The following is a 22,691-nucleotide window of genomic DNA, read 5'->3' as shown; positions in this document are numbered from 1 at the left end:
TATGTATAAATATATATATATATATATATATATATATGTGTGTATGTGTGTGTGTGTGTGTGGGTTTGTCTGGTGAATATCATGAATGAAAATCATCCACAATCACACATTCACAGGAGGGAGCAGCTCTCCCCCAAAACAAACACACACACACACACTGGCCGGCAATGAGTGATGGTGGAGCTACCACAATATTGCCGTCGCTGCAGAAAAGCAGGGCTCAGACAAAGGAATAAGCATCAAAGAAGGAGGGAGAAAGAGGCTGCATGCAAGTAGTGTGAAGAAAATTAAATTGTAGGAAATTGACACCAGAACCCCCAGACACTGACCATATTAGACTGCATGTCTTAATGTTGTTTGATTTACATACTAGTGGTCCAGAGAAAGAAAAAGCACATCCAAATGAAGTGCAAACCCAAAATAATAATAATAATAATAAAGGAATGTTTGGTTTAAAGAGAGAAAAAAAGATACAGAAAAAAGTCTGTATTTTTCATACCAATTCTTTTCTGATTATTTATTATAGGAGATTTTTATTTTTTTCGGATATTTTAATGTCAATTGTATTAATCAAAATCACTAGGCATTTTAATCAAAAAATTAAATATATCCTTCATCTCTAAGTATAATGATAAAGAGAAAAAGAAGTAGAAGTGTGCAGTGTTTCCCCTAGGTTTATGGCTTTGGGGGGGCGATAAATAACATAAGACTATTTAGTTTGCTTAATAAAAGAACAAGGTATATACCTGTTCTATAGGAAAGGTCACTTTAAATGACTTCTGTTGTGATCTGGCGCTATAGAGAAAATATAATTAAATAAAATTAACTTGACCTTCGAGGGGGGCGTTGGGGGGGCGGGCCGCCCCCCTAAAATAATGGCAGGGGAAACACTGGTGTGTCTTGGAGGAACAAAGGTTGGATCTTCATTGCATCATGTTCTGTGAACGAACCGTCAGAAAATCCTCTGCCACGAAGGAAACAATGTCACCGCATCATTAGCACAACCTCAAGCAAATCAAAGCAGCAGGTTGCTGTTTTTGTGTCTTGTTCGCTTGATGTACTGCACCCTCTTTCCTTTCCAACACTCCATTTGGTGGAGGGCTGTTGCGTTTCATCTTTGCCGAGCGGTGGAGGACATTTGTAATTTAAATGAATTCTTCCATGTCAGCAGGGCAGATTTGCCCACATCTTTTGTCTCAGGGCTTGCTGCTTTGTCAAGGCTCCCCCCTCGGTCCTCCAAAGGCAACCAGACTGACGTACATATATTTGTATTAATAAAGCAAAAGGCATTTTGTGTTCATTGGTTGAGCACACACTGTGATGATAGGATATGACTGGGCACTGAACCAGATGAAGCAGCGCAGAACTCTATCACACACACGAGAACAAACGCGCACGGGTTTCTCACTGAGATCGGATGTAGTTTATCAGCATGTCGTCTCAAGTATTGTATTATTGCTGCCTTGTAAACCCCCGTCGAGTGCATCAATCACAACAAGTTTTGAATCATCTCTGACACGTTGTTATTCTTTTTTTTTTTTTACAGATTTTTTCATATTTTTGCAGTTGCAGAAACACACTAATTTAGTGTTTGCACTCTTTTCATTAAGCAAGTGTATAAAAGGGGTTTTGTTCCTGCTATTTCATACGTAACAGTCCTTGCTATTGTAAACCGTGTTAGCTGAGAAGAGGTTTGTTGACGAGAGTTGTGCAGCGTGCTTTGTTTACTTTTGTCCACATAATAACTGTAGTAAACAGAAATGACCGTCATCGTAAAACACTTCTCACCTCCAGGGCTCTATTTGTTGAAAGCTCCATGAATTCAGAATTGGAGTTTTGTTGCTTTTAGTCTGTGTATTAGCTTTGAAACTGTCTGTATGCTAGCGTACTCCTAAATGTGAAACACTACTTCTCAAAATTTGAGGGACAGTATGTTTTTTTTTTTTTAAAGGAATTCAAATTTGTACTTAGTAAGTATGCATTAAATTAGTCAAAAGTGACTTTTACATTGTTACAAAATATTTCTTATTCAAACTAATTGTTCTTTAAAATTTTCTGTTCATCAAAGAATCCAGCTGTTTTTAACATATTCTGAAATGTTTCTTGAGCACCAAATCAGCATAAATCAGAATGATTTCTGAAGGATCATGTGACACTGAAGACTTTAGTCAAAAAAGAAGCTATTATTGACGTACAGTAAGTGTACAGAGCTATAAAATTAATATTGATATCATAGTTCATAAAAATGGTCTTAGAAGTTGATGAGAACTGTTTAAGTCTAAGCTGAAATTATTATTGCTCTATAAATTCTCTTTAACAGAAACAACTGTGACATTGAAGACACAAAGGTAGATAAAGACTGTGAGGGCAAGATTGGCGAAGTGAGAAAGACAGACAGCAGGACAGAAAGACAGGGTGAGGAAAAATAGAAGGGTAACTTGTTTTGACTGACAGACTGCTGGAGGGCTAGTCATTTCAATGGAGAAAAAGAACGAGAGGTAGAAGGAGCTGGAGAGCTTGATGGATGTGATTAGAACATTGACCTATCAAGGAGACCGAGACTCTGCGGGTGGGTAGCAAATGTGTTTATATGTGTGTGTGTGTGTGAGTGTGGAAAGACATTACAAATAAGAGGAGAAGGGCATGAGGACACTGCTCTGGGATGTCCCTCGGCTCTGTGCGTGCATGTAGTCTCTAACAGCGGTGTTTGGCATACAGTGTATGGCCTCTAATTGTTTTTCATCTACACAAATAACGTTCTCACACACCTGCTCTATTACGTGCTTAAACACCTGTGTGGCAGTTTGATCACATATGTTAAACAGGCTTGTACTGCATCACCAGGCTTTCAATGCTAAAACATGACCGCGTTACGTCAATAAAAGTGACCGTCCTTTAAAACGAATTAGGCATTAAAAGACTAAAAAGGCACTTTTTCTATCTGCTGGTTCCTAGTGATTAGGCAGTGTTTATACAAATATGTTGGTCTACACTCTAAATATCAGGGGAAAACTCCACCCTGCAGCTGATTCTAAAGTTTTCATCGGTCATGTTAGTCAAAGTGCTGATTGTCTACACAGCACTGAGTCAAATACTAACCCCTAACCCTAACCTTAACCTTAGTATAGCTTTGGTAGCACATCGAGATAGTTAGGGTTACTGTTTGTCAAGATCGGATCCATCCATGATATTACAGAACTCTTAACTGAATCCATGAAGTCTGAACTTTCACTGACAGGTGACTGAGTAATTGAATTGAGCGACCAATGAAATCAGCTGCAGGGAGATTTTTTGGGGGGCAAAAAGCGCACAAAGAGCACACAAGAGGAGGTGGATATGTCGACTTGTATAAATTAAGGGTGTTCGAATTATACAGAAATCTGTGGGTCAGTTATTGATTACGATGTCTCCTGCTATTAAGCTACGCTTAAGGCTGTTTCTTTGACTATGGGAACGTTTGGTCCTGTGGATTTTTAGAAAATCTTCTCACACTCTCACTAGCGTTCTCACTATAGCATTCTGTGGTGGAAATGAGTGATGGGAATTACATTTGGAACATTTTTGCATAAAATAGCGGTCTCTTTTGTCATCATAAAGCTAATTTAAAAGCTGATTGATACCTCATGTTTTAATAATAATCATCCTGTGGGACTTAAAAGTCCCCATAGTTGAAGAAAACCCTTAAAATAAATAAAAGGTGTGGTTGTTTACCATTGTTCAGCAAATTCAGTAGGAATGCATGTGAACTGGAATTTCACAAATTAGTTGTTTTGACTGACAGAAAGCTGCTTGGTTTGAAAGGGACTTCTGTGTGAGCTATGCTTCATACATCTTGACTTTTTTTTTTTTGCTCGCACATTTTCCCCAAAATTATGCTAATGTGACCACACGTTATACCTCTGGTCCAACTGAAACCGTGCAAGAATTTTCACTTTATATTACTGAAAGTTGACTTAGTGTTGCTCCATCATTTCACTCTCATGCTGCTCACACTCACATGCATTCTCACAAAAAAAGCATCTTTATTTGTCATGTAATTATTGAGAGCTCTCGACTGTAATGTGCTTTTGCTTTGACAGACTCTGACATGATCTGTTTGATTATATTCAGCTTGCCTCAATGGCGAAAACAACAACAACTGTGTGTGTTTGCATTAACCATGTGCCTTCGGGCACCATTCTCCAAAACCAAGAATGACACTGAAGGTGGTTTTGCTGGCAACAACGTAACCAATCACATCTTAATTCCTGTGATTCGATTCTAAAAAAAAAAAATGAATGTATGATGACCGAGGGAAATCAGAGGTAGAGAGTAAGGGAAAATCACGAAGTGAAGGGACCAATTCCAGTGTAAATATTTATGTACTAATGGTTACTGTGTGATTATGCTTGATATGCTCCTGTTTGTTTGAGGTGAAACATCAACAGTGCAGAAATCAATGGAGATAAATAGAGCAAGAGAGAAGGAAAGGACAGCCAGAGAGGAATAGACAAACTTAAAACAGACTAATAGGAACTGCTTTCTCCTTCACCCATTTCCCATCAATAGGTCTCTCTCTGTTCTCTCAGGTCAATCAGTCACACTCCATCCCTTGAGAATCTGCTGCAGGAATAGGAATCTTAAGGAATTGAATGATTTGGTTTCCGATTCTGGTTCTTTAACTTTTAATACTTTCAAAGAAGAAATATTTGAAATAAGACCTAAAAATCTTATTGCATTCACTGGCCTCAAAAGTCTGTTGCCAATATTTTTTTAAATAAAATCTTTCTATTCATCAAAGAAAAAGAAAAATTTGTTTTTTTTACAAATATTAAGCAGCACAACCATTTTCAACTATGATAATAATAAGAAATGTTTTTTGATCACTAAATCAGCATGTTTGAATGATTTCTGAAGGATCATGTGACACTGAAGACTGGAGTAATGGATGCTGAAAATTCAGCTTTGCATCACAGGAATAAATTATATTTTAAAACGGCATAATACAAAACAGTTTTTTAAATTGTAATAATGTTTGACAATATTAATAAGTTAGCAAGTAAAAATGTTTAACTTTATTTTTAATCAAATAAATGCAACCTTGGTGAGCATAAGTGCCTTCTTTCAAAAACCCTAAAAATGTTCTCCACTTTTATATAATGCCGCTGGGCTTGTGGCTGACATTCTGAACTGCTGCTTTAAGGACCTAAGCCCAGGTTTGCATATTTCTGCATGGATTAGCTGCATTTAGTTGTAGGAAGTTAGTCCTGGATCAGCACTTCAGGAGAACTTTTATTTCCAGCCAAGTTGCTGACAGCAGCAGTAGCACTACATCTTACCTCCAACTTCCTAATGCTCCATTCAGTGAGACGCCCCTGTGCCACTTGGTCTTTCAAACGGACCTAGTTTCACACTGCATTTATCTTTTTTCCTCTTTAAGAAGGCATTTTGTGATTCCAGAACAAACTCCAACCAGACAAAATGCTCGATTTAAGCTTTTCACGTGTGGGAGTTTATTGACTCGGGAGTGTTTGAGTGCGTGTGTGCCGTCAAAACTGCCTCCCTCCGTCTTACCTCTTTCACAGAGATACTCAAATTCCTTGAAGTGTTAAATAAAAAGGCGAGAGAGGTGTCTGATGAAGGCGCGTTCACACAATCTGCATACAGAAGCAGCAGAGGCAGATTAGTGTGTGGTATTGAGCTGTGAAGCGTCAGTGTAAAGCTGTGCTCACAGGGCTTTATCTGCTCACTTCCTCAAAGGAGTTCAATTGTGCCCTTTGAAATCCACCTGGGTTTCAGCCTTAATCTTGTTGTTACCTTTGCAGGCTGTTTGCTTATTATTTCTAATTTTATTCCAGTTTTTTTCATCTTTGCACTCCCAGAGTTGATACCTGAGTTTCTAGTTGCAAACATTGGAAGTAGGGGGGGGGGACTACAATATTTCAAAGTATTGCAGTATTTTCCTTCATGATACTGTGTTGATATTCTTACGGCAAGAATCAAGAATTGTAGTTTTTTAATGTAATATCTATGGGGAAAAGAGATTGACCACTACTCATAGTATGCAAGAAGATGAAATGTACTGTGACATTAGGTCGCTAGTCTTGCTAGATTTTTACTTGAGGCGAAGTCTGGGTAGGGTTGCACCAGCCTTTCATAAGTTCAAACTTAAATCTAGTTTGTAACTAATTCTGCACTTAATTTGGCTGCACCATTTGTTTTTAAGGCAATACGAAATTAGTAGGTCGTAAGTAGTGTTGTCTCAAAACATAGCTTTTGAATCTGGGAGCAGTTGTTAAAATGCAGTGAATTTCAATTTATCCTGTTAAGATTGGTTTTTACTTTTTTCCTTGCGTAACTAATGATAAAAAGACATTTCTATTTAAAGTACAGTACTTAATTTAAGTAAAACATGAGCTTATTGATGCCATTCTGTTAATCTGCTTTTTTATTTCAGCTGTTACTCCTGGGCAGAGCGGCCAGTGAATAATTAGTTTATACGAGTTGCATTTCAGCTTAAGTTTAATGGTGCAGAATGTTTAGCAGTAGGTTGTAACTTGCTCCTTTACATGGCACATAGGCTAACTATATTGTAAAATTAACAGATGTATGGTGATATGAATATGTAGAAATATGTTTTTGCGGGTATATGGAAACAATTAAAAAAATATTTGCAAAAATATTTTGGTACAAAAATATTATTGTGATTTACATAAAATTCAGGGCAGTTCAGGGCAATTAACATAATCATACCTAATCATGTTGTATTGCTAGATCTGTTTCCAACACATATAACTATTAAATAATTTTATGGCCATCACTTTCCTTGGTGTTTTCTGGATGTGTTGGTTCGCATTTGATGTTTTATTCTGTGTGTTTGTGTTTGTTTGTTTGTGTGTGTATGTGTGTGTGTGTGTGTGTGTGTTTTTGAAAGCCTTTTTTCTCTTCAGGGTGTCAGATGTTCTTGTAGGTCTCCTCACATCTGCACCTTTGTAGTTCATTGGCAGCTAGTGAACTGACCAGTCAATGCACAGAGACACCTTCACATACATACAGTACATGTAACCAGGAGTTTTTACATGCAGTTGCTTATGGGGTGGTGTTTTCTCTCACCTTTCCCATATTTCTCTGTCACATACTGTATCGATAGATTCACTTGACTTGCTTTATCCTCCTCTCTTTCTTTCTTACACATGCTCACATGTAGTTCTCAGCATGCACAGAGACCTGCACAATGCTTTTCACCTTTCACAGTTTGTGTGTGCTATAAGTATAGGTTACTAAACAAGTGGAGTCTCAGAAACACATACAGGCAGCAAATCTTACAGAACTATACTGTAGTGGGCGGAAATTTAGTAGCGTATGAATTGTACATGGTTCTGTGTATTTTTGTCTTTCAACCCTATACACAAACCTTTTATAACAAGCTATATATTTGTTTCATGTTATTCTTTGATTTCTAAAGAGCTGATTTGTTAATGATTTTTTCTTTAATTAAAAAAGAACTAAATATTAAGTATGAAAATGCTATTCTCTTAATCAATTTGACTTTCAAATGATAGCGATTGATGCTTAGTAAGTTAAAATGTTCACTAATAAAATGCAGAAATACAATAAAAACTATTTAATACACAGTTAAAAAATGTGTATTAATCACGTTTTCCATTTCAGGAGGAATAATAGGAGGAATATTTTTTGTTTATATTTATACCTTAGTTTTGTGTCTACTGTTTTCTTCTTAATTTCTTAATGACCAGAGCTTTAATTATTAAGATATTCATAATTTTTATATGTATGATGCGAACAAAATCATCAATATATTCCAAATATTCAATATATCGCTCAGCCTTCATGCCACCATTGTGCTTAAAATGTTATTCGATTCCATCTATAATGACAGAGAGACTGAAATAGACAAGTACAGAAAGAAAGGGATCCCACCAGAAAAAGGTGACCCACTGAGGCACCTCTCTTCACAGACTCCATTTACTATTATGACCTGTCCATGTTTATAGCCCTGCTCAAGATGGCTCTGCGATTGCCTTATCCTATAATAGGTGGGCTCTCTTATCTCAAACGAGTACTCAGAACCACATAAACCACAGCCGGTCAATCACAGCACCTCCCCTAACAACACGCTGTAGACCTCTGATCGGGTATCACGGATTTATTTCTTCCAGCTGCTTACACTATTGAATTTTACAATAAACTTAACAAGTATTAGACCAGCAAAGAGTGCCTAGAATCTTATAAATGACTAACGCTTCAAAAAGCTGTTCAAGTCTTAATCACCTTGCATTAGTTTGTTACCACAAAGTAAGCAAATAAAGTGCGTAGCTCGTAGTGTTTAAATAGCTGTTTAGACCTTGCTGAAGTAGATTGAATGACAATTTCCCATCTGCTCCATTGCTTTTTAAAATTGCATTGGTAATTCGGCAGTTTTCAGGAAGCTGAAAGTGTCAAGCATGTTTAGACTGCGGTCTTAGTTCTCTGAAGTCTTAGAGGAAATGGTTTGTGAAAATTGTAGGAGCTGCAGTTGTGTCCCGTGCAGACTGCCCAATCTGTGGAACGCTGGCAGCGGACACAAAGAGGTCACCTACCGCTAACCATCACAGATCAGCAGTCCGTCAGTAATCAGTGTGGTCTCTCGAGCATGGGACCTTGGGAATGTCATGGCTTTGCCTGCTTGTGCAGTAAACTCTCTCACACACACACACACACACACAAACACACCTCTTGCTTTGTTTCTACACACTAATACACACTCAATTCCTGGAAGTCCCAGGGAAATAGAAAAAAAATAACATTTGCACAGCGACAGGCCTGATGTTTATAAATGACTCATGATGATTGTTGTATGTCAGAGTGTGTGCGCTTATTGTTTGCGCAGCCTTGTGCGTGATTTATGATTTTTGTATGGTTCACAAATCATGGAAGTGTACATGCAGTCTATGATTATGTATGTGTGCCTTGTGTGAGTATCTGCATAATGAAGTATTTGCTGCTTGTAATACATACCATCTTTTAATCAGCACAACCCATGAGTGGCTGCTTAAAGCTGCCTGCCTGCATTGGCAGTCCTACAGGAGAATTAGTAAAACTAACACTTGAGCTTGCACGTTTGGGCGACCCCCCCCCAGTTTATACATCAGCTCTCTTCCACCCTTTAAGTCAGCAACATCTGCCAATACTTCAAGCAATGATTTTTGCTTCTGTGGATAATTTTAAGCATATTACAGTGAGCCAATATATTCACTGAAAGCCATTGCCTTGGTATTTCTGTGCATCTAGAGGCATCAGATGGAACTGCAAAAAAAAAATTTTTCACTAAATTATGTATTATTTTTATAAGAAAAATTAAGAAAAATATAAGAAATAGTTAATATAATAAAGTAAAATATATAATAATAATAATAATTAATATATGTGTTAGAGCTGTTAATGTGTAAATACTTGCGATACTGATGTGATTAATCCTCATATGTAAAAAAAAATAAAATAAAAATTTAACTAGTAATTTTCGGCATCAGATGGAACTGCAAAAAAAAAATTTTTCACTAAATTATGTATTATTTTTATAAGAAAAATTAAGAAAAATATAAGAAATAGTTAATATAATAAAGTAAAATATATAATAATAATAATTAATATATGTGTTAGGGCTGTTAATGTGTAAATACTTGCGATACTGATGTGATTAATCCTCATATGTAAAAAATAAAATAAAATAAAAATTTAACTAGTAATTTTCTTAATTGTGAAAATTGATGTGCAAAATAAACTTATTGGGGAAAAATTAACTGACAGCTGTCATTCAAACAGAGAGACCTGATACTGAAAGAGACAGAAACTTCTCTATATTACAATATATACTATATACAACACCCTATATTAAAGGCTTGTAAATGTGATATTATAATCGATTTATATAAAGATTGTTTTTAGTTCATTTCAATTAAAAGTTATAATACTTTTAATGTTCTATAACGTTTAAAGCGTATTATATGTTAAAAATTATGGCACAAAATTGAATGTAGAGTTGAATGAGTACGATTACTCATTTTATCCCAGACATGGATAAAAATCCATCAGTAAGAGACATCAGTTACATTACTGGTATCTGTGATACTGTACTTGGCATTAAACAATTTAAAATACACTGTCTTTATGTTGTTTCTTCATAAATCTACAGGAGATTCAGTATGAAGATATATTTATGACAAAAATATATTTATTTACAAATTTTAAAGTTAGTTGCAATTAATCACAAATAATTAGATTTGTTTTTCAGTTCAAATTATGGCAATATACAAGCACTATATAATGTGTGTTTTTTTATATTTTGTGGAATCAACCTACGAACGGCATACTTTAGCATTACACACTTCACCTTGAAGAAAATTAATATTATGTTCAGCTTGAAAGGAATGAAGGGTGTGACAAGGTCAAGCTTTGTCCTTGAGATAAGGCTAGTGAAGGATCTTTGGTAATTAAGCGCTGCTCAGAGCTCACTAACCACCTCTCTTTGTAGTCTTTGGAGGTGCTCAACCCATAACATACTGCCTCTGGTTCCAGAGGAAGATAAGGGGCAGGGGAACATGGCCCCTATGATGTGCGAGTTGCTAAATCTCTGGGCTTGTTTCAGTGTAAGGTAGCTTGGCTGGGGAGATAGGGAAGACTTAGATGAAATCCTCTTGTTCTGATGGGAGGCAAGGGCCTGGGATTTGCTCACCGTTCCAGAGAAGAATTTCGAGAGTATCTCCTTCGGTCTGGTCTGTTGCAACTCACTGATGGTTTGACAATTTTCCGCTGTCTTTTGGTTAGGTTTCATGATTTTCACCTCTTATCTGTTTGACTTTTTTTAAAGGGTCCCTATATTTTATATCAGTGTTTATGTGTGTGTGTGTGTGTGTGTGTGTGTGTTTTAAGTTTAGATTTTCATCTAATATTTATGTTAATTCAATTAAAGAAATTAACTGTTTTATACTAGATTTTGATGGGAGAGTGTACTTAACATTTGAAAAGTCATTGTACTTCATTGTTGTCAATGTGCATAATTAAATTGTTAATGCACTTTCTTGGCCCTATTTTGCATAATTGACTTGGTGTGAATTTTCCTGCTACAGCAATTTTCTGATTCAACACAAAGTCAAAATAGTCATAGACAAGTCATAGACATTTTCCACATTTTTATCAGGATATAATAGCTTGTTTAGCCTCTAAAACAACTTATCTCTTTCTTACATCTGATGACACAAATACCTTCTGTCATCAAGTCATAATTTTGTTTTGTTTTTTGGTTGTCTGTTCTGGATGTTGTCCTATTCTTCCCTAGAATTACATAAGATTATGGAAATAACATAGGTTTGGAATGTTTCAGGTTACCTTTAAAATAAAATAAAGTATGTTGTTTCAGATGATTGATTTACTATAAGCATTTCGATTGGAGGAAAAGAAAGCAGAACTAATATTTGGCATTCGAGAATAGCACACCCGCCCAGACCAGGCACTGCATGTGTTCAACTGATGCACATGATAAAAGTCGAACGTGTGAACAGTGTTAAATCACTGTGTCCTCTCTGACTGATAAAGCTCTTATTGGTCTCCCTCCCAGAGAGCTGACAACATCATCAACCGCTCTCCGTTCAGGCTCTTTCAAAGCAGTCTTTATCCACACACAAACACAAACAAAAGTAAGGGTTCATAAATTCACAGTGATGCGTACCTGGGCCTTTGTAATTGCTCCTGCTGGAGCTGTGTGTTCAATTCATTCAAACTCTCTTCCCAATTAAACTGTAAACGCAACAAGAAGAAACGACAGAGATGCACGGTGCACTCAGCCTCATATTGCTTGCCGTTTGTTGTTTAAATCTGAAGCATGAGGCTTTTTCTGCTCAAGTTTTTCTTTATTTCTGCACTAGAACAGTTGTTATCAAGTGCAAGTCTACTATTGTTTCTCAAGTGATCTAAATTTGTCATGGCATCTCCTGCAGACTAGAGTTAGCTGTGCGGTTTGTTTCACTGTTGTTGGAAAAAAGTAATTCCACCTTCTACTTGAGCTACACATGTGAAAAAGCAAGTACATTCGAACTGACCATTGACCTCAAATAGACCTCTTGTATGAACAGCATTAATGCATATGCTTTTATACTTAGCTTTCTCTCTCTTCTTCAACAGTAAAAAAGACATGTGCCACAACAGACTTTGCATGTAAGAATGGGCAGTGTGTCCCGGCCCGATGGAGGTGTGATGGAGAACCTGAGTGTCCAGATGGTTCGGATGAAGCAGACTCCACCTGCAGTGAGTAACCCGAGTGGATGAGTGTGTGTGCCTGTTTTATTCTGTTGACTGATTCTGATCATTTTTGTCCAAATAAAAGCATGTAAAACTTTAGTCAAATTTAATTTGAGGGAGCATCGCCATATCTTGAATATGATTTCAGTGCCATAGGAAAAAATTTATTTTATTTTGTTATTTTTATTTTATTTTATTCAATTTAATTGTCAAAGTTACACTACCATAACTTCGGGGTCAGGTTTTTTTCCTTCCCAGTTTTGTTTAGCAAGGGTGCATTAAATTGATCAAAATTGGCAGTAAGGAGATTTCTAACCTTCCAAAACATTTCAATAAATGCCATTCTTTTGAACCTTCTATTCATCAACAAATCTTAAAAAATTATATATTTTATATAAAAAAAGCTTGTTAAGAAAACAGCACTGCTGTTTTCAACATTGATAATAGAAAGCACCAAATCAGCATATTAGAATTATTTCTGAATAATAATGTGTACTAATGGCTTCTGAAAATTATAATGAATTAAATTACATTTTAAAATATATTAAAATAAAAAACTTTTAAATTGTAATAATATTTCACAATATTACTGTTTTTAACTGCCTGTTTGATCAAATAAACAGCCTTGGTGAGCATATGAAACTTCTTTCAAAAACTTACAAAAAATATTGCCTGAAACATTTGAACGGTCGTGTAAATATAAATATTAACTAATTAAATTACAGCAGTGTTATGTAGCCTTGAAGTATTTCTTAATTTATCAAGCATTGCATCAAGGTTTTCCAAGTATTTAATCAAGTAAACAGTCAGTAATTAAAAACAAATAACTAAATTAAGAGCTGCAAGTTTCTTTCGATTCTTGTTAATATTGTTGATTGATTAATTTCAGCAACATAATAGACAGCAGAGGGTCTATCAGGGCGCATTTGTACTGCAAGGCCCAGTGAACAGATCTGATATTTTGACACTTTGTTTCAAATGAGTGTGTTATCTTGATAAAAAAGCAGGAAAATTCATATTTATAGCAGTTAAAATATGTTTTTGGCAGATAATGTTTCTGCATCCATTATTGCTCATTTATTTCAAATTGAATTATTGTAATAACACCATTTGGAATTCACCCTATAGGTTTCCACTTTCAAAGGCTGTGTAAATACTGCATATCCATATATTTAGACTGTCTTCTGTGCTGTAGTAAACCTATTTGTCATGCACATAAACTGAGATAATGTTAGTGGAGTTTTGACTTTTATTTGCATGCATCCAGTTCTTTTTAGTTTGTTTTTCTACGAAGGATTGCCTGTGGCTGTTTGGCAGTCTCAGTAATTGTTATTTTAAGCTGTGGACTGAGCCTTTCTCACTGGCCATGTGATGTGATTTTGCCGTTGGCTGAATTAGGCTCCAGCTGCTAATTGGCAGCAGTAATGCTCATGCCCCCTGGCATACCTCACTCTCTTGTGTACTAGTAATTGATATGGTCCTCTCAGATCACGTGCAAATCACATTTTTACACATATTCCTTGTGCTCTGATTCGGTTGTAACTTCATTTCAGAGTCAGGAGCAGTTTCTGTCTCGCTTTCCTTTACTACTTGACATCCGAAAGAAAGTGGAGCTTCCAGTTCAGTGATCGTAAAATCAGATCGAAAACATGATCAACTACGATTTGGCTGTGTTTTTTCTCTGGCTACAGCATCCTGGCCAGGAAGGAATGAAGGAGGTCTAGGTTATGTTTGGAGATATATACTACCATGCTATATTGTGTGCTTATTTGGAACATTATGCACATTTTCTGTATGCATAGAATCTGATTGACTTTACATTGCCTATATGTTCAATATTCGATGTCTTTCTTTCTTTCTTTCTTTGCCAAAACTTGACTTTTTTCACACAAAATGGAATTAAAAATAGTAAATAACAGTTTCTATTTCAATGATGGTTAAGTATGCACAATACAGTAAATAACAAATTGGTTATTGGCTGACATAGATTTTTAAAAGATGTTTTGGTATTGATGGTAATTGGATATTTCAATGTTCATGCTAATTCCCCCCAATTTTTACATTTGTATAACCTTTGCCATCATCTTACGTTCACTTAAAGTTATCTTAAAATTGCTGTAAATTTATCACCACTGTTGAATGAAAAATATATATCAATATTTCAGTCTACCTTATAATGTGATGCCTAAATTCACTTACATCATTTAAAATAATTGATTTTAGATTTTAATATTTGAAGAGTTTATTTGCAAAAACAGATTAAGTTTTTAATTATTAGTTATTAATTATTAATTATTAGATTATTAGTTTTTATTAATTTTCATAAATCATGTTTTTATTGTTTAGTTAGCTGTATTTTTAGTTAGTTATTATTAGTTATTCAAAACAACCAAACTGCAGTTTGATTTATATTAATTGGAATGCAGGATTAAAAATAAACATGATTTTTGAACAGTTTTAAAAATGTCTGTTTTTGCAAATGAACTCTTCATTTGTATTTGTATGTTGTTGTTTTTTTCATTTATGTAATATTTTTACTTGTATAATTGTTGAATTTTAATATCAGACATTTATTTTTTATTTATATTTTGGGGATAAATGTCTGATATTAATTATTTAAATTGCAAAAGTAGAATACTACAATTATTTTTTTGCATTTTCCAATCTTCATTATTAAGTTGCATCCTTCATGCTGCCTCTCTCCTTCAGCATGTTCTTATTTTGCATCTTAGTTCTCATCTTTAAAAATGAAATGGAATGGTAATGACAACTGTGCCATAAACGGATGCAGGTTGTGCTAGTTTCAAAGCTCCCACCCACAGAGACCGTCAGCATATGATGGACAGGTGTGAAATTCTGTGTGTTGCAGCCATTTGTCTCAAGTACGATGTGGATTCCGCCACCGAATTGCAGAAACTTTAGCTTGATTTGCTTGTTAATGTCTATCCAAATCAGCCCACATACATGTCTAAATTCTGATCAAATGCATTGAGGTAAAGGCGCTCATATAGCTTGGAGACATACAGTACACACACACACACACACACACACATACATATATGGTATTCCCACTAGTCCAAGCCAAGGTCAAAGCTAGTAACGGTATCCAGACACATTCTCCCAATATCCCTTTACCTGTGTTCGATTGCTTTTCAAAATTGCTTTCAGTTTTGCTCTGATAGAAGGAGAAACTATGTAGAGGCCTTTGAACAAAGTCACACGGAGTCACATGGATCATAGTTCTTCATGGCTTGTTCACACAAACACCTCTTTGTGTCTCAAATAGTCCCCAAACATTAGCCTCCCTCTGGTAATGCAGAATATAAGTACTGGCATGCCATTACAGCAGACTATCATGTTGTGCTCAACCTGGTAAAATTAAGTGAGTAATATTGAAAAATGGACCGGGCCCTGTGGTTTCTCAGTATGGGATATCTTGATCAATGGGAACAGCGGGGCAGTCATTATGGTTGCATTAAAAAGTAATAAACAGGAGCGTGCGGACATGACTCAGGTGCTGCCTTGTACAAAACCAAATCTGGGATCATATGCTGGCATGATTATGAAAGATGAGGTGGGTACCTTGCTGTGATTGGGTGGCAATTAATCAGCTTGATGAAGTGCGTGCTTGTGTGTATTTGAAAGGCACATTTACAGTGCTGTGTGTGAAAATTAGGGTTGGATGAAGGGTCATTTCTTGACCCCTCCAGCTGTTGCAGGATGGATTTGCATATACAGTACTGGTCTCTGGTCAAACTGTTTGCCGTTTATTGTTAAACCTTTATGTCTTCATACAGACCTGGACAAGAAATATTATGGTGAATTATGATAGACTGTGAGGAGCTTAATTAGTGGTGCTTGCTAATGCAACGAGTTTAAATGTTTTACTTTTTTTTTTTATCTTTGTAAATGCTACAAGTCCGTTTACTGTAGGAATCACAACATTATAATTGTGGAGATAAAAATGATATTAATTTGAGATTATATTATAGATTACGTTTACTTGTGATTGTTAAATGACAGAAAAGGTGATCCAGCTGAACTGATCCAATGAAAATTCACAATTATGCTACTGTTCAAAAATTTGGGGTTGGTAAGATTTATTTAAATGTTTTCGAAAGAACCCCAAATTACCCCAGATTTGTGAAGGGTAGTGTGAAATATCTGTTTTGTTTTGTTTTGTTTTTTGTGTTTTGTTTTGTTTTAAGCAACCACCTAACAATGCCCTTTTAACCACCCTTTGCAACCATATAACAACATGTTAATTCATAATTCATATTTCAGTGAGAAAATATAAAAATGTAGTTGATTTCTTGCTATGCTTTAAAACGGTTGGACATTCAAACAAGTTACACTTCTGCACAACTCAGCAACTGAGTGCTGCACATTCAGTGTCGATTAAATCAGGCTGCCTTAGGCTTTGACATTGGACTGTAATTGGCTTCCAGGTGAGCAAATAAAAATATATCTTTAAACCTTTTTCCAAGAAACGCACAAGTATAGAAAACATTCAACATGCTTGCAAGACCTTTGCTTCTGAAAACAATCTCCTCAATCAATGTGTGGCAATGTTTCTCTTTAGTTACACTCAAAAATGTAATCTTCTGTTTCTGTGTATTTTATATAACCTCTCCTCCAACATTCTCACATTCTGCTTTAGATATTTTTTTAATTAACTTCCGTCCTTAATGTTGCTTTCTGAAATGTCCATCTCCAACAAGATTGATCTCATGTTAACAAGATCATGAATCTGATTGGATTCATTATTCCTTAGAAATTGGTTGGTGTTTTTTTTTTTCTCCAAATACTGCTGGATTTAAACTAAGGAAAATGAGGTAGACATTGCATTAGATGCTTTTGTAATCAATAAATTGAGACAGAAATACATTAAGTGCAAGTAAGAGAAACTACAAAAGTACAAGATACCTAAATGCACATAATGTATCTCTTGCTTCGGCATAATTTATTTCCACAAATTTGCTTTTTAAAATCTTAAACATGGTTATGGAGAAGATACTGACTGTTTTCAGTTTTGGTCTCCTCGTCTTCATGCAAATGTTACAGCATGAAATGGGATTTTATTCATTTTTGTTGCCCGAATTGGCTTAATCACAGACCTCTTCATGACATAACAAAGGTCATTCGCTTTTAGCTTGTTCAGAGTAGCTTAATAATTGTAATACATTTCACACTAATTAATTAAACTCGCTCGACTTTGTAAGTACAAAGCGTGGTTATTAAAACACAACATTTGTGGCAGATGAGTAAAGCCCTGAATAGACATTACAGTGGAGTTAGACGAAGAATCTTATTTCAACATCAGCAAATGCGTCGGTGTTTATGCTGAAAAGCAGTGAGCTCACTCTATATAAAATCATTTGTAATGTTCTATTTGTATAGGTTTTTGTCAGTTTGCATTATCATTCTGACATTTTGTCATTCACAAGACTCTTATCAGTGTTGCTTTTATATTGATAGGTGACAAGTTGAGCCAGGAGACAAAGGCCCCTGGGCCTGTTATAACCTTGCACAGGAGTTTTGCTACATAATTATTTTAAATATTACGGAGGGATCCCGTCAGATGCACCGGATGGGTTCAATTTCATGCTTCAGGCAGCGGTTGCCTGAAGTAATTTCCCATGTGGCCGCACTCCAGGAGCACTGCTGCAGCCCAAGAGCAAGCCCCAGTCTCCCGGCCACGCGCTCCGTTCCCGGCTGCCAGAGCGGGGCATCAGCGCAGCCTGATTGCTTCTTAGTCACGCGGTATGTGCTGGCATTTTAATTTAGCGCCCATCAGTGCTGATTTTTCTCACTATCAGATTAAGCTCAAGCGCCAGGAATCAACTGCTGACTACAAAAGGTGAAGCTGTTGAGCCAAGTTGTTTTTGAATTATTTCTCCACATTATTGATAGTATAGCGAGGACAGAAAACAGTTGGTAGAAGAGAGGAGGATGAGATCAGGAAATGACACAGGCCAGAATCAAACTCCTATGAACACAGCTCAGTGTTTTCGAGAACATGTGCAGGTCAAATAATGTGACTTTGTTACACTGCCAGTCGAAAGTTTTTGGACAGTTTAATGTTTTTTTAAAAGAAGTCTCTTCTGCTCACCAAGCCTGCATTTATTTGATCCAAAGTACAGCAAAAACAGTACAATTTTGAAATATTTTTACTATTTAAAATAACTGTTTTCTATTTTAATATATTTCCAAATGTAATTCATTCCTGTGATTTCAAAGCTGAATTTTTAGCATCATTACTCCAGTCACATGATCTTTCAGAAATCATTCTAATATTCTGATTTGCTGCTATAATAATATTCATTATTATTATGTTGAAAACAGCCGAGTAGAATATTTTCAGGTTTCTTTGATGAATAGAAAGTTCAGAAGAACAGCTTTTATCTGAAATAGAAATCTTTTGTAACATTATAAATGCCTTTATCATCACTTTTGATCAATTTAAAGCATCCTTGCTAAATACAAGTATTAATTTCTATAATTAGAAATTAATACTTGTATTTAGCAATACAAGTATAGACGTGGAAACATGGACATCGGGGCTCTGTACTTACTTGCATGGTCAGTTTGACAGGCATGAGTGCGTTTGTGGGTGTGCATTGAGTTAAAATGTCCTTTGTATGCATGCATCTTCTTGTAGGGGAAGATCCTAAATAATTAAACATGTCACCTTTACAAGTTTACGAAAGCCAGCAGAGGTCAGAAGGAACAGGAAGCTGTCGACTTTGCTTGTAATCTCAAGAGAATAAACATCTGCAGTGTTTGCCTCAACACCGATCACTCCTGGATTGATTAACATGATGGATGGATGGATGGATAGCTTGCTTAATTGTGCCCCACTGGACACGATCTGCAGAAAAAGATCGGCTTTAGACATCTGCCTTACTAAAACTGCTCTCTGAACATCCTTTGTGTGATTCCATCAATTTCATTTTTACTCGTAATTAGTGACCCTTGATCTCACCAGCTCCCTATTGATCCTTCATCAGTCCCTTCAGCCTAGGGCCAGATCACCATTTCAAGTCTCTTTAGGTCGTAATGACCGCCTTGCACAGGGTTTCCATTGAATCAGCACTATGATGTGGTGTCAGTTTGATGCATGTGGCTGGATTTCTTTCAAATCTTTCTAAGAAAAAGGTCAGTGTATAGTGCGATAGGCTTGCCGCGATAGACGGTGCTGACGGTGATACCGGTGTTGAACGCGGCTGCTCAATGCAGCGTGCCGAACGACAGTCGCATCACAGATCAGATTTCGTTTCTCCAGTGAGGAGAGTGAGTCGAGCTGACTGACAAGAAGAGTGAGGTGAGACAGACAAGACGATCGCGGATGATTTAGTTTCGAAACTAGATGCAAAAGCGCCTGTTTGGCAATATTTTGGATTTTGAAAAGCCTGTTGACTTTTGCCGTTTATCTAAGGTGATTTTGGAAGTTTTTTTAAACATTCGTTTCTTATTTAATTGGTTCCACATTATTTGCTGTTTTTTACTTACTTTATTTAAACTGTCATTTATTTATTTTATTTGACATTCGTTTTGCTAATAAACGTTCTACGTTTCTTATTTATTTGGTTATATATTATACATGTTTACTTAGCCTATTTCCAGTTTTGTATACCTATTTAAACTTTATTTAGTTTAAATAAAATTTTATATTAGGCATAGCCTGCCCTATAACATGGTGTATTTTTATTTGTTTTGTTAATAAAAGTTCTATGTTTTATATATAGGCTAAAGTGAGTTTGACGTTGTATTTTGTTGTTGCATTCAAGCAATTGACGCCGAACTGCCGCTAATTCGAAAGTGAAAGTAAAATGCGCACGGCGCGTTTAAGCTATTTAAAAGTGAAGGAAAGCAAGGAAAAGAGGGGAAATCCAAACAAACTAAAAACGAACAATTGCTTTACGCTGAATTGCCGCTATTTGAAAGTGAAAGTAAAATGCGCACGCAGCTTTTACAAGCCATTTAAAAGCGAAGGAAAGCGAGGAAAAGAGGGAACGCCCCCGCCCCCGCGGTGATACCGGTATTACCGGTGTTGTCACACGTTGATTAACCGGTGGGAAAATTTCCTCACTGTCACAACCCTATAGTGCGATACTCATTGACTTGATATCTGCAAACATTTCACATTATAAAACTGCTGAAGGGTCTGGAATAATGACGTTGCTGTTTAAGAATGACGTAAGCTCATTATTGGATGAATAATCTGACTCTTTAAATCACAAACTACACATTATATGAAAGAGAGAGTTGTTGCTTTGGATTATTTTTCTCTGAAATAACCGCAAGGTTTTATAAACTGCATCATATTTATATATATTGGCACAAAATCATATTGTGAGCTATTGTAAAATGATGCTTACAGTGTTATATGAATGGATATGAGCATAATACCAATATTTACTCATTCTTACATCATACAGAAGATTGCACACCGCCCTTAAATTATCACGTTATAGTGCAATTTTAATTATTTATGCTAATTAACTAATATCAATCCTCAATGGCATGTATTAGAAAAGCAATATTTAAAAAAGGTATTTGATCCAGTTTTCTTGAATAAAATGGTAATTATTTTAGGTTCTTTCTTTATTATTAATTTAATAAGTAATATGAATGTTACACATTAATAATGGATAATGAAAAAAACATGAACAACATGATAACTGTAATATTCTCTCTAGTGGCTACATTTATTGTATTCATATGCATAAATTAAATCCATTCCATTGTTGTACATTGTTTCTTCCTGGCACATTTATGTTACAGTATTTTACATAACACAAATAATTTGTATGGCTTAAAATGAGACAAACGTGGACCATAATTTGCTGGGAGAAAATGCTTTAAGACAGTTCTCCATAGCCAACAAGCATGTCCTTCTTGTGTAGCATGAAGACTTTTTCATTGAAGAAAAAAAAGGTATAAAACATCACATTGTTTTTGAAAGACTGAAAAATTGAAGACTAGAATAATGTGCTCATCCTTCCACTCGCTCCCTTGTCTCTCTGTTTCTTATTCTTATTAATCTTATTCTTCATCCTTGTTTGTAAAAAAAAAAAAAAAAGCAGTATTGTGTTGCAGGTGAATTAAAGCGATTCAGAGCCTTTCATAAGCCGCAACCACCTTCATTTATAGTGTATGTCAGTATCAGTGTTGCAGAAGATCCTTCAATCTTGGCTCACCTGAGCAACCAGGCAGACAAATGTTCCATAACACATGCAGCAAATTAGCACTCTTAAAGAGGCATCAGATTTTATTAGTTCAGCCTTTGTTGTGTGTTGAACCAACCACTGAATGTTTCAAAACAACAGGAAGGAAGCTTAGATTTACCTAAATAAAGAAAACAACACTTGTGGCTGTATAATATCGAGTAATTGCGTCCACACTCATGTGAGTCATACAACTTTATTTTCATGTTATAATTAAGCTTAAGTGTGACAGTTTTTTTATGTGAAAATGCTTTCTTCTTCATTTTAAGGTGCAGTGTCCTTGAAGAGTATAAGAGCAAGAGTATTGCTGTGGTTCTGTAATAAAATAAATATTGATTTATTGCTAATTAATTCTTTGGTAAAGCAGAGATATTCTCCACTGTTTACATCCCTGCATCTGCACTCTTTAAATCCGAATTTAAGTCTCAAATGTGTAATCCTTTCTACATGCCCTCTGGCACAGGACAACAGGGTTCATTTTGTATGAAAAGATAGTAGATGGGAATCATTCACGTCTGGCTCGTTTCATAAAATGCTTTGATGCACACTGGCCATCGGAGAGCGACCCACAGCGCTTGACCTGAGCATACAGCCAGAAGTGAGACTGCCTACAAACCTATATAGTGGGGAACCGTCCAGTGCTTATAAACCCAAGATGAGTGCCAAATATTTGAAGTGATGCCATTTGACTTTCAAAACTGGTCTGCCACATTAATGATTCATAGGAGTGTAGTATGAATCGCAGACGTGATTGCAACAGAGGAAGGATTTACTTGTTTTTCATGCATGTGGCTTGAAGTGCTGCTACATCTCAATCAAAAACCTTCGAAAACAGCTTCTTCAGTTTGCAAGTCAAAAACAAGGACAACACAAATTTAACAAGCAGACATTTATTATAAAAAGTTGATTGGTGATTCAAATATGTTTTTGTGCTAAAAATAATTTAAGAATTCAGAAAGAAAAATATTATTTTGGAAGACCGCAGAGATTTGTATTCAGTTCAGCTTTTTTGCATGTAAGAATGGTGTTTTTGTCCTCTTGAAGCAATATTTAGTCATGAATTATTGAATACATCCATAGGGCACTGTGCTATTTCTTTTGCTAATTTTCCTCCAATCTTGTTTTTTTCCCCCTGACATTATGATTTCTAATTTCTTTTAAATGTGTCGTTTAAATGTCAGCTTGTCA

General features: G+C 35.8%; 1 protein-coding gene across 1 annotated transcript in view; it reads left to right on the top strand.

Annotated features, from left to right (window-relative positions):
- The window catches only part of LOC107724141 (low-density lipoprotein receptor-related protein 8-like), a 170,630-nt gene that overhangs the window by 66,316 nt on the left and 81,623 nt on the right, over positions 1 to 22,691 (top strand). The window contains exon 3 of the mRNA XM_016532943.1: positions 12,157 to 12,279. Coding sequence (XP_016388429.1) covers positions 12,157 to 12,279 — 123 coding nt within the window. The remainder of the gene's footprint in view (positions 1 to 12,156; positions 12,280 to 22,691) is intronic.

Source organism: Sinocyclocheilus rhinocerous, unplaced genomic scaffold, assembly GCF_001515625.1.
Source record: "Sinocyclocheilus rhinocerous isolate Xijiao unplaced genomic scaffold, SAMN03320098_v1.1 scaffold935, whole genome shotgun sequence".
Taxonomy (NCBI): domain Eukaryota; kingdom Metazoa; phylum Chordata; class Actinopteri; order Cypriniformes; family Cyprinidae; genus Sinocyclocheilus; species Sinocyclocheilus rhinocerous.
Note: the sequence above shows the minus strand (reverse complement) of the source record. Positions and strands in the feature narration are given on the sequence as shown.